Genomic DNA, 17467 nt, shown 5'->3' with positions numbered 1-17467 from the left:
ATGATTGGATATTTTGTAGACACTGCATAACAAATGGTTTCATTTCCCTGCAATGGGAAATGAAAGAACACTTGTAGCTTGTAGTTTTAATTAGTAGCTGTACTTGCCTTATCTCATCCACTAACATTTCCCTCTAGAGCTGGACGCTCCTACTAAGTTCTTGGTCAGAGAAGAGACAGAGTCCACATTCCTTGTGTCGTGGGATCGAGTCCAGGCAGATATCGAGGGCTATGTGTTGAGCTACAGTTCTGCTGAGGGTTCCAGGGAGGAGATCTCTGTGGGGCCTGACAGCGCCTCATACAGGCTGGTTGGTCTGAAGCCTGGAGTCCTCTATACTGTCTACATCTGGGCTGTCAGGGAGAACAAAGCCAGCAAGAAGACTTCTACACAGGGAGAGACAGGTCTTTAATTGCCAGTTTCTGCTAAAAGACAATGGTCTGATTTACGCCAAAGTCTTGTTGAAAACTAACTAAATGGCATCATTGCGGAGAAATCAAACAAACATATTGCCTTGCCGAAGTTTCGGCAGTTCTTGGACCTCCAAGATTTTCTAAGTAGCCGAACATCACCACAGTAACACCAGAGATATCACGACATGATAATAGCATGCAGGAAGCATTGCATAGCCTAATCGCCCCATAGGTATGAACTTAGAAGTAAAACACCTTCTGTTATACGTAAAGAGTAGAACCAAAGCAGGTGGAGGCTGGGGTGGAGCAGGTTTAAAACAGCAGTGATGTTATACAGGATCAGCATAGACAGTGAAAGTGAGCGTGAAGGCTGTTTAAACCGGTTGCCAGGAAAAGTAGAGATGTATTAGGAGTGATAGGCTAAAGGCAGCTACATACAGTAGTCCAACCGAACTCTTTCTGGTTTCAAAAGGGCTTGTTGATCCAAAGAAAATTCAGATCTAACAAAAGTGTGTTATAGGCTACTTCCAGGTCCCAGCCACTCTGCCCATGTACTATAGTGAAGCAGTGTACAGCCAGCACTGGAACTAGTGGTTTTAACACCTGGATCCCTCTGGGAAATTTGTCAGGGAGGCAATGGAGGTTTTGCCATTTCTTGTGTTGGCTTGTGTGACTGTCTATACATGGTCACTCAGAGAGGGATTACGGAGGTGTTTGTAGGTGTATGTTCTGTCAGAACTTTCTTCGGCTAGTTAAAACTTCTTTGAGGTGCAGGAATGTCTAAACCTTGTTCTGAAATGCACTGCGGAATTTCTAAATGGTGTCATTTTGTTAAACTTGCCTACTTTATCTTGATTTGAAAGGAATCATTCACATTAAATCAAATATATTCAATATGAGATACATAAAACATACAATAAGGAGCTTTGGGTAATGCGTCTGATTAATACACATTAAGGAAGGAATACATATTATAGATACTTTTCGAGTATTTCAGTACAACTCTTTGTACAAGACAATACAGGACTTTGGAGTGCAGTCACAGCTTATTACACAGCTGGTCTGATCAATAGACAAGTCCAAATGAATACTGGCTGTACCTGGCGTATCATGTTGCAGTTGTGTAGATGTAAACCAGGTGAAAATAATCCTGTTGGTCAAATGAAGTTGCTTGCATTGGTATTTTACTAAATCATTTTCATAACTAACCATAACTCCCCATGCAGAGCTGGACGCTCCTACTAACCTCTTGGCCAGTGAACAAACAGAGTCCTCTTTCCTTGTGTCGTGGGATCGAGTCCAGGCAGACATTGAGGGCTACATGTTGAGCTACAGTTCTGCTGAGGGTTCCAGTGAGGATATCTCTGTGGGGCCTGACAGCTCCACATACAGGCTACTGGATCTGAAGCCTGGAGTCCTCTATACCGTCTACATCCGGGCTGTCAGGGGAGTCAAGGCCAGCAGGATGGCTTCCGCACAGGGAGAGACAGGTCTCTACATTTAATCTGCCATAATCTGCCTGTTTCCGCTTCCAATGGTCTGATTTAAGCAAATTAAGGTTATATTCTAGTTGAAATTCCCCAAAACAACACAGGATTTCATTGCTGATCCTAAGCCATTTTAGATTTGATCCGAAATTCTGGATCAGACCTGCAGCAAGGGATGTAGGGAGAGCATGACAAATAAACAATATGAAAATGCAGATCTGTGAAGGCTTCACATCAAGCTATTATTTTGGTGATGGCTCATTCAGACACGATGATGCTTCTATTCAAAAATCAACCTTGTTTGGAAAATATATTACGTCACTTTATCACTTTATTCACCTTCTGTCTGACTCATGATACTCACTCAAAGCCTGTGTAGGCAACACATACTGTAGTCTGGTTCTGTCGATGGGAATCACTCGTTATTACATTTATTGGATATGGTGATGGCAATATATGTATTTTGACTTGGTGGCATGGTTGTGCTCATGATCACTGTTGCAGCAATATAGCAACATATCACCTTGACCATAGCTAAGCTAAACAGTGCAGGTCGCAGCCAACAGTCACAGCAAATCCATCTTCTGCCATTCTATCATGGCGAATTTGTCACAGCTGTAAAGTTGAATTGTCAATAGTGGCTACCTGGCTCTTTAACTGTGAGAGGATGCGGTCATAGCCAAGCTCATGGATCTTTACAGTCTAGATGTATGGCACGCCATTACAAAAATGATTTTTAAATAGAAACTATACACTAACTAAAGTCATGTTAAGTCAAATTAATTTAGACGGTACATTTAAAATAGAAAATCATGAGATTTATAAATCATACAATAATATGAGGCCATTGAGGAGCTATAGTTAAAGGAGATAATAAACATTAAATTCACATCAAGAAATAGAACAGACTATCATACTATACTTAGATTTAAAAAAAAAACAGGCCTATATTGCAAATTGATAAATTGGGCTATTTCAAAAACCTGAAAGGGAGTAAAAGAATAGGCTATAATTAAAATGTCAATTTTCTGACTCACAACCCAACAGATGCTGAGTGGCCACAGTGTAAGTGTATTCCACAGCTGGGATGATCAATAGATGCAGTCAAAATTAAAACCAGCAGTGGCAAACCTCAGTTGGCTCAACTGTTGCCAAAAATAAAAACTTAATCTAGTTACAGCATAACGCTGTAGTAGCGTACAATGCCAGGCAGTCTCAGAGCTTTGCCCGAAACTGAAAATCCCGTTGCAATTGTGCAGATGAAAACCAGGCCAAACACATCTTGATTGTTTAATGAAATTGCTTGCCTTGCATTGTTTTGCTACTTAACCATTCAACTAACCATATAAACTCCCCATGCAGAGCTGGACGCTCCTACTAACCTCTTGGCCAGTGAAGAGAACGAGTCCACTTTATGTTTTGCTACTTAACCATTCAACTAACCATATAAACTCCCCATGCAGAGCTGGACGCTCCTACTAACCTCTTGGCCAGTGAAGAGAACGAGTCCACTTTATGTTTTGCTACTTAACCATTCAACTAACCATATAAACTCCCCATGCAGAGCTGGACGCTCCTACTAACCTCTTGGCCAGTGAAGAGAACGAGTCCACTTTATTTCTGTCATGGGATCGAGTCCAGGCAGACATCGAGGGCTACGTGTTGAGCTACAGTTCTGCTGAGGGTTCCAGGGAGGAGATCTCTGTGGGGCCTGACAGCGCCTCATACAGGCTGGTTGGTCTGAAGCCTGGAGTCCTCTATACTGTCTACATCTGGGCTGTCAGGGGGAACAAAGCCAGCAGGAAGACTTCTACACAGGGAGAGACGGGTCTTTAATCTGATCGTTTCTGCTAAAAGACAATATGGTCTGATCTGAGCAACTAAAGCTTGATTTATAGTTGCCTTTTCTCTATGTTCTTTCTGTAAAAGTCCCGCAACGATTGGAAGGGGAGACAAGAATGCCAATTTCTGGTTGAAATTCTCAAAAGAAACAAACAAGCAAAACAAAAAACAGGGTTTCATACAGTATATACTGTCTGTAGCAATACAGTTTGGCTTGGTGGTATTGTTTTACTTTGGGCATGCATGCTCCCTTGTCCCTACCGCAGCAATACAGCATGACAACATGAAACACATAGCACATTTAGAAACCTGCTGGGAGCATTGCATAACCTAATCGCCCCCCTGTTCATGAACTTTGAAGTAAAAAACCCTTCTGGGTGCGTAAAGACTGCTATAACAATATTCACATTATCCAAACGGACCATAGCTACTGTACCGGTACTAGTATATGTAGCATAGCTAAAGCAGTCATACTGTAGCATACAATGGCAAATTTGTCACAGTTGTAAAGCTAAACTACCAAGACGACCACCAAGAGTTGTAATGAGAGCATGTGGTTGTAGCATCCATCTGCATTATAGATTTACTTCATGCCATAACAAAAATAACTTGATTTTATATAGACAATACACTATAACTAAAGTCATATTAAGTCAAATATATTCATCAAGAATGTACAGTAACAGTAAAATCTAAAAGACAGTCCCATATAGAGATAAAACATGAGTCGTCGTGTTTAATAACTAATGCATAAATCACAAAATCATGTGATTCATCAATGTGTCTAAATAAAAAAATAAACAGGCCTAAATTGAGTTGTTGTAAAACATTGAGGGGACGAAGGGCATATCTTTTTTATCTTCTCTCCCAGTCCAACCCAGCAGATGTTGGAGCGGTCACATCATGTTCCATTGCTGCATGGTCTGACCAACAGACATGGTCAAAACTAAAAGCAGCAGTGGCAAACCTCAGTTTCGCCAAAACTCTAAACTTGTTACAGCATACGTTGCTGTATAAAATGCCAGACAGAGTCGTGTCTGAGACTGAACTCCTGTTGCAGTTGTATATACTATAGATGAATATTAGGTCCGTGAAAATAATCCTGTTGCTCAAATGACTTTGCTTGCATTGGTGTTCTACTACTTGACCATTTTAACTAACCATAACTCCCCATGCAGAGCTGGACGCTCCTACTAACCTCTTGGCCAGTGAACAGACCGAGGCCACTTTCCTTGTGTCGTGGGATCGAGTCCAGGCAGATATTGAGGGCTACGTCTTGAGCTATAGCTCAGCTGAGGGTTCCATTGAGGGCATCTCTGTGGGGCCTGACAACTCTCCCTACAGGCTACTGGGTCTGAGGCCTGGAGTCCTCTATACTGTCTACGTCTGGGCTGTCAGGCGGAACAAGGCCAGCAGGAAGACATCTACACAGGGGGAGACAGGTCTTTAATCTGCCAGTTTCTGCTAAAAGACAATGGTCTGATTTACACAAACAAGGCCAAATTCTAGTTGAAAACAAACTAAAATGTAATTAAAAACAGGATCATCAAACATCCGCTGCGTCATTGTATGAGGTAGACCTATGATGACTTTCAGACAGTAATATATCATCTTCCACCAAACGAGGCATACATGCTGTTTATACATGCTGCTGTGCACATGGCTTTCAAAAGTATTTCACTTGAACCTCACTCCCATGAAGAGCTGAACCTCCTATACCAGCTGCAGGAGAGGATATGCTCCCAACAAGCCGTGCCAGGTCACTGGGTTGTCGTCGTAACTCACGTGTGCAGTGTAGGAGCAGTGGTGTCAGCACATGGTGCTAAGGGTTATGATGGGAAGCCAGCTCATCTGTACAATCATCTGGGAGCTCTAAGTGAATGCGGCATCTCTTTCAATTAGGCAGCAAACGACTGGAATTGTGGAATATAAACTCATCTCGCCGTAACTCATCAGAAGCAGCCGGCGCTGCTGGCAGGTTCGGGGGCCAGGTTCGGATAGGGAAGCCATTGTGCCAGGAGAGGTCATCTGGGATGCATAAAAACCAGTGTTGTCACGCTTGTGACTTTACAGGACCCAATAACAGGCCCCATAAATAAGCCAGTCAAAACTTTTCTAAAAGCAACATTGACTTCAATAGAATTATTTTAATCTAATTGTCAATTTTCTGTTTTCTATTTTCTATTCTGTCATTTTCAATTGTCCTCTTCATCCAGTAGCTCTTAACTACATAAACCCTCTAGTCTATAGTCTAGATGTGAAACAGCCTTATTTCTCCATCTACACCGAATCTCTTTGCCACAAATAGCTGATCTACAAGCTCATCTGCTATTTTTTGGTGAATGTTCACCACCAGAATAGGCAAGGCATGCTGGGTTTCAAGTGGTTACAACCTTCCTCTGGTCAAAAAAACTTGCTTTATCTATACCAGACATAAGGTAGCAGTGCTACATTCTTCTTTATTGGATAATCACCAGAATCCCTGCAGCTTTGAGAGTTTGAGCCCTAGCACACTACACCCTGCACTTTGTAGTGCAGAGGGCAAGCCACTTAACTCTGGGAGATAACCGAGGTAATAACCATCCGTACAACCTCATGTCTGGGACACATCATCTTCCCTGGGGCTTCGTGTTGACAGCCAGAGCCTGTTGGAGACTAATAATCCCCCAGAGCAGTTAAATGAAGCAGACAATCACTGGAGAGAATAACGTCCACTTTATCTATGGAGGCACATAATGGTTGGAAGAAGAGATGGAACAATGTGTTAATCTCTTGGTGACAGGACTGTTGATTCATGAACAGCTGTGCATGTCTGTGATTATCAAATCTACCATGTGTTATAAATGATTTGACAGAAGGAAATATTACCATCCAAATTATTTTCTGTGTTTGAGAAACAGTTCAACTCTTATTTTCTCTAATCTCAATGGCCCTGACAAACAGCCCACACGCTCATTCTTTATTGCACTTAATGAGCAATAATTCATGAGCAGTTGAATGAATGACAGTATGGATAAATTAATGAATGAATCTATTAATCAGTCAATGTTTCTTTTTTCTTTTTTTTTTTTTTTGCATTTGAAAACCCTAAATAAGTAAATTACATACTGTAATGACGAACTGACTGACTGACTGAACAAATGAGTGTGAACACACATTACACTTCTGGTCCATTTCAACTCTGTCTCTGTCTCCCTCACCTACATTACAGACATTGATGCCCCCAAGGATCTGAAGGCTACAGATGTGACCCTAGACTCTGCAGTCCTGAGCTGGCAGTCTCCCCTGGCCGACATCGACGGTTACATCCTCACATACAGATCTGAGGACGGCACCATGGAGGTAGGACAGATTGCAGTTCACATTGACAGACTTGCAAGCAAAACGCTCAAATGCACGACACACGCGCGCACACACACAATTCTGAAGTGTGCTCGGGCCAACTTCAAAGGTTTCATCGTGATTTGTTGTCAGTATTTAGTGTGACACTTTGATTAGAAATGGGTGAAGACATTTAGATGCAACAACATCGAGATTCAAAATGTATTTTTTATCATCTGGCAAGTAGGCTACGTGCCAGTGGAGGATAGGCACTTTTAGTACATTTGAGTGTGTATTTGATATATAAAACATCAATGTGTACTGAAGCTGAATGACCTACAGATCAGATCAGCAGAGTACAACACTGTGGAGTTATACCAATTACCAATACAAGACACACAGACACAACAGCCTTTTTCAGAACTGAGGGACATATATACAGTGTCTCAATGAATCTTGTGTAAATCAGATGAAAGTATATAATATCTCTGAATTTGAGGCCACAATCATACCTATTAGTATTTAGTAAGTATACTGTACAAATACCATTTGAATTACATTCCATTATTTTCAGAGTTTTGCTTCCAAATAACACAGGGGACATAAATCTGAGCTCTGTGTAACGCTGACCTCTAGTGGCAAATTATGACAAATTTCCATTCAAAGCGCTGTATGTTGTTCTGATCATTGCAGCAAATGTTAACGTTCTGGTGTAGTGCATTCTAAGTACTTTGAATAATATATATTTTGGCATGTATACATTACCCACTGAGACAAACACAAGTAGGCTAAATTTAAGCTGGAATTGTGATGAAATGTGGAACACAGGGCAGAGGCCATGCAGAGACAAAAATGAACATCATCTGTGCTTTTATTATGGTGCAATTGCACTAAACTAAGCTAGACGTCTACAGCCTATAACATAGGCTAGTAAATTAACATACTTTTAATTTGTATAAACATTTACAGATGTGGTAGTGTATATGTTCGTTCCTCAAAACCTTGAGTTGTCTTGAGTGTAATGCCTAAAATAGCAGATGTACAATGCAGATGTACAATGCTTTGCAGCACGGCACGTTGTGTGAGCTTGTATAATATACAGTACCTATACTTATATATTGTGTAAAGTATAAATCATGCTTATTTGGCTTAATGTTTATCTTTTGTGGTCAGACTGTTGAAAAGCAGCTTGGAGCTGGGGAGCGCCGCTTTTCTCTATCTGGTCTGGAGATGAGCAAGAGATATCTGATCACCATTATGGCCTACAGGGGAGTCAAGAGAAGCAAGGTGGTAGAGACAGTCTTTAAAACAGGTCAGTAGGCCTACACACTATATAGGGTCTTAATCAGCTGTCTTAATTGTGCCCCCTGCTCCTAATAGTTGGATGGGCAAAAGGGAACACTTCAGTTTTCTTGTCATGCTGTGATGTGTTGTTTCGCGTAACGTCTTGATTCACGGTATATCTGTTTTCCTTAGTTGGCCTGGACTACCCCTTCCCCATGGACTGTGTTCAGATCATGAAAAATGGCAATAAGAAGAGTGGCATCTACACTATCTACATCAACAGTGATCGCTCCAAACCAATAGAGGTCTTCTGTGACATGGACAACGATGGCGGTGGTTGGCTGGTATTGTTATTTATGTGATGTACATCAAACGACTCGGACATCATCCTAATATTAAATTATGTCCATTACACTAGAGAACATCGTAACATCGAACATCTGTGGAATGAGTTTAAAATATAAATGCACACACACACACACACACACACACACACGTATGCGCATGCATCCACCCACCCACACACAGAAGCCACAGTGTGACTGTAGAATAGCTATTCTAAAAACACAATACCTTGTGTCCTGTGCTATTCCAGGTATTCCAGCGACGTAACAGCGGCAGACTGGATTTCATGAAACGCTGGAGACAGTACATAGCTGGCTTTGGCAACATGACAGATGAGTTCTGGCTCGGTAAATATCAGAACGCTTTGAAACTGAAACGCGCACAATTGAAAGGTTGTACATTGTACTGCAATCATATAGAGCTGTTAGACCAGTTGGTTATCAAAGTGGAGCCCGGAGACCCCCTAGGGGTCCTTGGTGGGGTTCTAGGCATTCGTTAATGTAGCGTGATGCATCACAATCATTTTAACCAACTTTATCCATTTATGTTGGCTATTCAAAAATAGCAGGTGTACGAGCTCACAGTGCGTCACTTCGTGCTGTAATGCAAACTTGTATCTGCTATTCTTGTATTTCTTTCTCTTATTCAATTTGGGGCTCCTTTGCCTGACAAAAGTTTGAGAAACACTGTGTGAGACATACGTAGTCAGTGCAGTATCTCTCCTCTATCTCACCAGGGATGGATAAGATACACGAGCTGACAAACACTCCTACACCGTATGAGCTGAGAGTTGAGCTGGGCTTGGGCTCTGAGAGGGCGTACGCCGTGTACGACAACTTCAAGATCGCCCCGGTCAAGCAAAAGTTCAAGCTCACCATCGGCAAATACAGAGGGACAGCTGGTGAGGCCATTTTGATTTCTCAACTAGCGTGAACAACGGAGGGGGATTGCACAGAGAAGGCGCCAAAGCCAGCACCGAAATGGCTTTGAAGCCCCCGCCTTTGAAGCCAGGGAGTTAGACAAGCACAGCTGTTGGGTGAATTGTTTTGAACGGAATTATGAAAAAATTGAAACTAAAGCTGATGAGATGGGATAACACAGTGTAATAGACAGGAGTTTGAAATGCAGCAGCACAGCTGAACACAGGCCCAATAAAGGCCCTGATGGACACACACAGCATTGCCCCTTGAAGAGTAAATAGTAAACCAGCACTACATTAAATTACTACATTACATTATCACTAATTCAGCTCATGCCATGGAAGGTCGTCCATTAAAAAATTGGTTGGGGCGTTGGGGGGGCTTTGAAGCGAGCCAAATACGGAGGCTCAACTTTCAGGAAATTAAATCCAGGCCGCAGGGGCTTGACAGACAGGCAGTAAAAGTGATGTCTGAGCAAAATTGTATTAAGTCTAATTTGTACCGAAAATAACAATAACAATTTTATAAATTAGACCTGTGTGGGCGTCAACCCAGGCTGAAAACTATATGCAGGAGAAATTCTGCTAATGGTATTCTGCTTATTATGCTAAGATGCGATATGATACGTCTTTCAACAGTGTGCAAACAGAGATAGAGAGGCTGCAGACTGCATCTAGGGATAGAAATAGTTATGAGCCAAAACCTAAAGTGGGCTGTTACAGCGCCACCATGAGGCCGACCGATATAATTACAAGTTAATTAATTGTAGTAAATATTATGAACCTCCCCTCCCAAGTTTTGTAACTGTAGCTCTTACGATCTCCGAGGAAAAAATACTTCAATGTGAGTTTTCGCATTTTCCCATTCATGTCAATAGGGAAACGTAATGCACGAATAAATTAATATCAATTGAACTATACAACATTTCTCCTAGCAAAATACAAGCACACGATTCCCGATGAAGCCAGTCATTCGGATTTGACATTATGGCTCAAGTCCGTGGCACCAAAACTGTGGGACAAGTAGCCCAGCAAACTTTGGGGTTTCTCTAGAAACGAAGAAAAGAAAGAAAGAATAAAGTAATAATAATAATAATAATAATAATATATACGATATATATAGCGCTTTTCTGGGTACCCAAAGTTGCTTTACAGAAAGAGGTACAGACATATTTATTAGAAAACTATTTAAAAAGGTTTAAAAAGGTTAAAAACTAGAAATCAAAATCAAAAGAGGGACAAACAAGAAAGTGTTACAATTACTATAGTCTGGTTGCCAACCACACTAATAAACTTTATTTATATAGCACCTTTCATACATAAATGCAGCTCAAAGTGCTTTACAGAGCAAAACAGAAAATAATTAAATGGCAATAAAACAAGCAAGCAGTTAGAAGTACATAAAACATAAAATGGCAGCAAATCAGTCAGAACAGTGTACAGGAATTGAAACTGATTTTAAAAGTCAACTAAAAGTGAAGAGGTGAGTCTTTTGTTGTATACTGTAAAACGTTGCTCTTTGCCCCCCCAGGTGATGCTATGATCTACCATCAGGGCCGTCCCTGGTCGACAGTGGACAATGACAATGACATCGCCCTGGGGAACTGCGCCTTGACCCACCGTGGCGCCTGGTGGTACAAGAACTGTCACCTGGCCAACCTCAATGGAAAGTGGGGAGACAACAGGCACAGCATGGTGAGTGAAGGTGGACGCTATGGTGTTCTGTTTAGTTCGTTAATAAGCGACATGCACAGGTGTCCCCCATCCACCACTATAACAAAATACATACATAAATGGATGCACCTGGGACGTATCCTCAGTGATGTATCCCAAGGTCATCGGGGTTTCGGGTCTCGCAACATCATACCCCTCACTCAGGTGACCCAGCCGGGAGTGATCAAGTCCCGACTTACGTCCCAGTAGCTACCCTCGATAAGTCCCATTAGGGAAAAACCAGGGCCACACAATCCGTTCCTCCTGAACTACTCTGCCGGGACTGGGAGGTACCATTCTGGCACATGGAAGGACTAGGCTCTGTGGGTTGACACCTGTCCGGGCCCCTCCTACGTCTCACCAGGTCCACTCCTGCTCTCACCAGGTCAGGCCCTGTGCGTTGCACCAGACTCCCAGCACCAGGCACTTTATTCAGGAATGGTGGATTCTCAAGCCGCAACGGTTCCGCAGGCTCCACCTTGCCCTTGGTGGTGCCGCAGGCTCCGCTTGAGGCTTGCATGGCCCTCCTAAAGGCCTCACCGTGGGTTTGTTGGGCTTCTTCCTCACGGAAGACACAGGCTGGGGCGCTAACCCATACTGCTCCCGGGTACTACCCACAAGGTACTCAGTCAGTCACAGGACAGAATCAAATTACTTCAGCATTAACAGACTGAAGGAGAGTGCTCTCTCTCTCTATCTCTCTCTCTCTCTCTCTCTCTCTCTCAGTGAGATACATCATTTACATGCTGTGCTCAAACATGTCAAAGCATGGAGGGACTGGCCTATACAGTGCAATTCAAGCGTATAGCTGTGGGCGGCAGGTGTTTTTGTCGGTGTGCAACAGAAGCATCCACTGGGTCAGTGATCATTAAGGTCGCATTCACACCTCCACTTCGGTAGACTCAATGCTAATGGGTGGAGAATATATAGATCATTCTTGCATATTTAATTTGCTGCGCTTGCCTTCACACTGGCTGTGTCGCAGGAGAGAAATGCAGCAGGTAACTTTATCAATGTGTTCAATTCATAAACTACACCACACAGTGAAATATATGGTGTTAAAAAATATACTTTGAGTAATAGTTAGGACTTTGACTGTGTGTGTGTGTGTGTGTGTGTGTGTGTGTGTGTGTGTGCGTGTGTGCGTGTGCGTGTGTGCGTGTGTGTGCGTGCGTGCGTGCATGTGGTGTATGTGTGCGTACACGCCACTGTAGTAGTGTAGTAATTTATATTTAAACAAGATGAGTCTCCACTCGGATCCCCACACACAGTGACAGCCTGAGCCCTCCATGTTTACGCACAGACAGACAGACTATTCTGTACAATGCAGTGTTTTTATGCGTTTCCTTAAGCAATTATAATGTGCTCGTCTGACCATATTTAGATGAGGGCTTCGGTCTCCTCATTCTATCCACGGTAACACGACATCTTTGCGCTGCGTAAAATATGCCTTCTCCGTCTCCAACTGTGTTTACTCCTCATTAATCTGCCACTGCTTGCGTAATTTCCTTTCATTTCCTGCGGATTGCATTCACACCTGCAGTGAATCGAAATCAAATGCCCACACCTGCCAAACGAAGCGTACTTTCCGACAATACGCAGCAGCATTCGTTTTAATAGCAGTATAGCATGCTGGTGTGAATGCGACTTAAGCCTCAGACCCCATGCAATAGGAATGTTATATATCACTGGCACCCCAGGCTAAATCCACAATGTCAATTGAATGTAGAGAGTGTACACTCAGAGTTACATACCCCTAAATATGATATAATTTAGCTTGGGACCCCCTGGAAACCCCCCCAAGGACCCCTGATGGTCCTATAATGAGAACCATTGCACTATAGGTGATTGGATATACAGTGTGATTAGAGAGCCAGGCTGAGGGGACAGGATGGGAACCCACTGAGAGAGGAGAGATCACATTTGAAGTATTGCAGTCATAGGAGGCCTTTGCTATGTTTCATCAGTTTCAATTGAAACAGGCCTCCACCCTCAGGGGGCCTCCGAGCGCCGACTGACCGTCAGGTGTCAGTCAACCCCCCGCCACCCTTGGCCTCTCTCTCTCTCGCTCACTGCCTTACTGTCTTTCCCACAATGTTAAGTTACACTTATTTCCTGTTAAAAATAATAAATGTGCGGCATTGGGAGGTAAAGGGGAGACACTTATCGTGAAGGGACGACAGGATGAGGAGAGGTGGTGTTGTTGCTGCGTAATTGTCGAGAGTAACGGTTGCGCGCAATATTGAACAGTCAAACTTTGTATCAATACATACAACAGAATAAATATGTCATAGGTATATATCATATTTGGTCTTGAAACGAGCCTCCAGATTCCTAAGGCCGCCCCTGATTACAGTAGGCCTATAATAAGAATGCTCCTTTAGCACTGCTGGGTGCTTCATTCATTAGCACTGGGCTTTAGATAATTAGAACTGCATTTTGCCTGAACAGCAGATTTCCTACCAATGTAAGAGCTATTTGAAGCACAGGAACAGCGGATAATTTACTAGTCTGCTTCAGGGTTCTATTCTATAACTGTATACTATTTTTTCTCATTTTTATCTTTCTAATTTGGGTCAGTAACTCATGAGGATACGGACAGATTATTTGTAGCTGCATGCTGCAGAATTTATGCGAGCACGAACGCATGCACAGCTCGGAGGCTGAAGCCATTTAAGTGAGTGCCTCTGGTGTAGTGTATGATCACGCCAACAGATGGCACTAATAGCATTTTATGTCATGTTTAGCCTCTGCCAAGCTTATCCTCAAGGCGTCTTGGAAAGTGTTAAAGATCCCAGTGTGTGCTCTGAATCCATCCAATTCCATAGGAGAAGATATTTCTCCAACCCTGTATGAGACGCATCCATTAATACCAGGCTGATGGGGTCACACAAAGAGTTCATCTTTTAGAACGAAGCTCATTTGAGCAGTTTCTAAAACTTTGTTTCTCAGTACCCACAGGGGCATTATTCGTCTCGGAAAGTCCAGCTACAAATACAATCTCACCTGAAGTGTTCTTTAATTTATCAGCATATTAATAGAGCCAGTTGGAGCCTCAAGTTGCTGAGTAGAACATGGTAGTGGAGGGAATAGTGATTTCTTGTATTTTCTTCTCAGTGTTTCTTTTGTGGGGTGTCATATGAATTAATGATTGCTGCTAACCATTATCATCACCGTTACATCACAATCATCATCAACTACAAATGCTGTCATCTATCTAAATTATATAGTTTCTTGTCGGGTGGAAGCCAAAACTGTGACTTTTATCAGGATTCAAATAAAAAATCACACCCGTGTGAACTGAGTGGTGCAACTATATGTACTGTACTGTATTACTGGTACTATATTCGTATTATAGTACCAGTATTATTATTCTGTACTGTACTGTACACAAGATTGTTAACGCCCTCCTCCCTGTCCTCTGTGTGAGTGCGTGCGTGCGTGCATGCTGTCATCAGGCCGTTGGTGCATGCGTGCGCATCATCCATGTGCGTGCGTGCGCATGTGTGTGCGTGTCAATCAGGCAGTTGGCAGCAGCAGCTGCAGGTCAATAGGTCATGGTACTACAAACAGACATTTGGTGCTCAGACAGACAGACAGACAGCCTGGTGAGGGTTTAAACCCCACAGCTACGTCGAGTCCGCCTACAGGAAATACGTAGGCTGCGACCATGAGACCCGTTCCTGGATTCGTCTATATGAGTTAAGCACTAAATTAGACTGTATACTTAATTGGCCGTGGCTATACTCCATATTTGGTCCACTTCTTTTATCCCTCTGTGCCAAATCTCTTTGATGAAAATAACTACAAGATCTACAAGCTCACACACCACGTCACAATGCTTTGTGAGCTTCTATTTTTTGCCAAATTCTCACCCGAGAATAGGGACTTTTAAGGGGCATTTAATTTGATTGCTGATTATTCATAAAATAGTTGTTAATGTTTTAGACGGGTACCATACCTAATGAGAAGTGTCTCTGATCCCTGGCGTGCAAAGACAACTTCACTTCGAGGCGTTTTAAATTTGCAGTTTTGTTTTGGATCGCTGAGGTGAAACTGGAATACGGCCCGGATCCATCACCTCTAATAACAGAACACATTCCTCAAAGTGCGTATACCAAAATGGCCAGTGGCCTTTTGCAGCCTGACGGGGCAACGGAAAAGCAGTTATTACTCCATCCAAAATGACAGCCTTCTCAGTAACTCCGCCGGTGTGTGTTGATGACTTAACTGCGACAGCAGGTCGGCTTGCTGGTATGGTCAGGAAACTCTTGTTAGGAACGGGAACGGCTATCTGCTATCTCACAGGGTGTGTGATTCTCTCTGTCTCTCTCTGTCTCTCTCTGTCATATTCTACCCATTTCCCGACACCCCTACACACACACACACACACACTCTGTCAGGGAGTGAACTGGGAGCCATGGAAGGGCCACCTCACGTCCCTGGACTTCACGGAGATGAAGATCCGACCGGTGGGGGCCTTGTCCAGCAGAAAGAAGAGATCGCTGATGGCAAAGGAGGAGCAGAACAGAACCACAGCCTCTGCGGGCAAGAAATAAGATCAAATAATACCTTCCGCTGCACCACCACCACACCAACTGGCCTTAGCTGTTTTCTCGTCATCACGTTAGATTCTGGTGGTTTTCCCCTGCTAGTTAGAGTGGTATTCACTAAGCATAACTTGTGTGAGACTTAACCAACAGACCTATGGCTGATTTCTACTTAGTTGCACGTGGGTGTCACATTACCAAATATACTGTGGCAGATCTACAAGCTCACAATGTAGATCTGATATTTTTGGAGCGTGATGTCATGATTATGAATTGAATACCCAGGACCTGAATGGAAACGAGACCTGTGCCTTCTGGCTACAGGAACTCATAGTCCAACATGTGTGACATTATGAAAACTAGCGGGACACAAGTACTTTCTTTGGCACCACTGAACATAGTGATGTCAATTGTCAAGTGACTGATGACAAACTCCCGGGCTTAGTGTGATTGTGGGAAAACAGCCAATAGACATCTCTTTTGCGGTTTATTCTTAAGTCAGTACAGGTTCTGCTTCTTTGAAGTGAGGAAAACCGCCATAGTTCAAAAAGGTGCATTGGAAATCATTGTTTTAAAACAATAATAATAATTTCTTTCAGCAAAAACACCCTAATCCAAATTGAATCAACTCCATGTGGAATTTTCTGTTTCAGACAACCAAGAACTCCATTTAACTTTAAAACTTTTACTTTCTTTACCGAAGTGTGGTAGCCCAGCTATGGCCTTGTCTTGAATATGATATTTGTATTATATTTGTTTATTTCATATTCTAATAATTCTATGAAGGCGGTGAAGAGCTATTTTATATGTATAGTAAGTAGTATTATCATAATGGCAAAGGGAGAGGGGGAAAAGAAAGTGATCAAAATTGATTGCTTGTTTCATCAGACGGAGTCAGGTGAAGACGATTAGCCAGAACGTGGCCCGTCTTTGTTGATTATGCGTCTGTCTGGCTCTGTGACATAATGCTGCCACTGTACCATAAACACTGCCACATCACATTAGACTCTGTTGGAGAAGCTAGATGGTAGAATTGAACAGCTGTCTGGAATAGCCATATTGCCCCTGTCTTACTTTTGGGAGGACAGTGAATTTCAATCAGTGTTAAACGATCTGTATATACCAACACGATTCTAATCCGAGTTCCCTTTATCATTTTCATGGCTTTAATAGCCAGTTGTTTTTTTTTCGATTTTGGAGAGCTCGCTAAGAAAATTAATATACTGCTTTGATTTTTAAATGTTTTACTTCAGTAGCCTACATTTTTACACTTTACTTGAGATTGTGAGTTTATATCTCAAGGATGGATCGATTCAATCAATATTTTTTGTTGTGATAGAATTGATTTAGACCCCCTGACCATCACACACTTGTTCTGTGATCTAATTTGTGTTGTTTTTGTTGTTCTTAATCTTTGTTTCCCCTGAAGTTTTTAAATCCTCAGTTAAATAGTTGACTTTACTGACAAAAGTCACAGATTTAAAAACAAAATATTATGAAAATACTCTCTGCTTTGACGATTTTATTTTGAAATGGATATTGCAGTTGTCAAATAAAGAACAAAAACGAATTAAAGTCATCTGATATGAAACCCTG

At 42.4% G+C, this 17467-nt stretch overlaps 1 protein-coding gene across 8 annotated transcripts in view; it reads left to right on the top strand.

Moving 5' to 3' along the window:
* Nucleotides 1–17467, top strand: part of tnn (tenascin N) — a 52548-nt gene extending 35081 nt beyond the window's left edge. For 2 of the 8 annotated variants that reach the window (XM_080778587.1, XM_080778585.1), the window contains 11 exons: nucleotides 138–401; nucleotides 1637–1900; nucleotides 3462–3725; nucleotides 4918–5181; nucleotides 6951–7081; nucleotides 8234–8372; nucleotides 8537–8688; nucleotides 8940–9036; nucleotides 9426–9590; nucleotides 11140–11303; nucleotides 15725–17467. In XM_080778587.1, the coding sequence (XP_080634713.1) occupies nucleotides 138–401; nucleotides 1637–1900; nucleotides 3462–3725; nucleotides 4918–5181; nucleotides 6951–7081; nucleotides 8234–8372; nucleotides 8537–8688; nucleotides 8940–9036; nucleotides 9426–9590; nucleotides 11140–11303; nucleotides 15725–15880 (2060 nt within the window). In that variant the 3' untranslated portion in view covers nucleotides 15881–17467. The remainder of the gene's footprint in view (nucleotides 1–137; nucleotides 402–1636; nucleotides 1901–3461; nucleotides 3726–4917; nucleotides 5182–6950; nucleotides 7082–8233; nucleotides 8373–8536; nucleotides 8689–8939; nucleotides 9037–9425; nucleotides 9591–11139; nucleotides 11304–15724) is intronic. The other 6 variants (XM_080778590.1, XM_080778586.1, XM_080778588.1 and 3 more) reach the window with 6 other exon arrangements.

Source organism: Protomyctophum bolini, assembly GCF_963924005.1.
Source record: "Protomyctophum bolini genome assembly, chromosome: 12".
Classification (NCBI taxonomy): Eukaryota; Metazoa; Chordata; class Actinopteri; order Myctophiformes; family Myctophidae; genus Protomyctophum; species Protomyctophum bolini.
The sequence above is the reverse complement of the archived record's forward strand: the minus strand, read 5'-3'. Positions and strand labels throughout refer to the sequence as shown.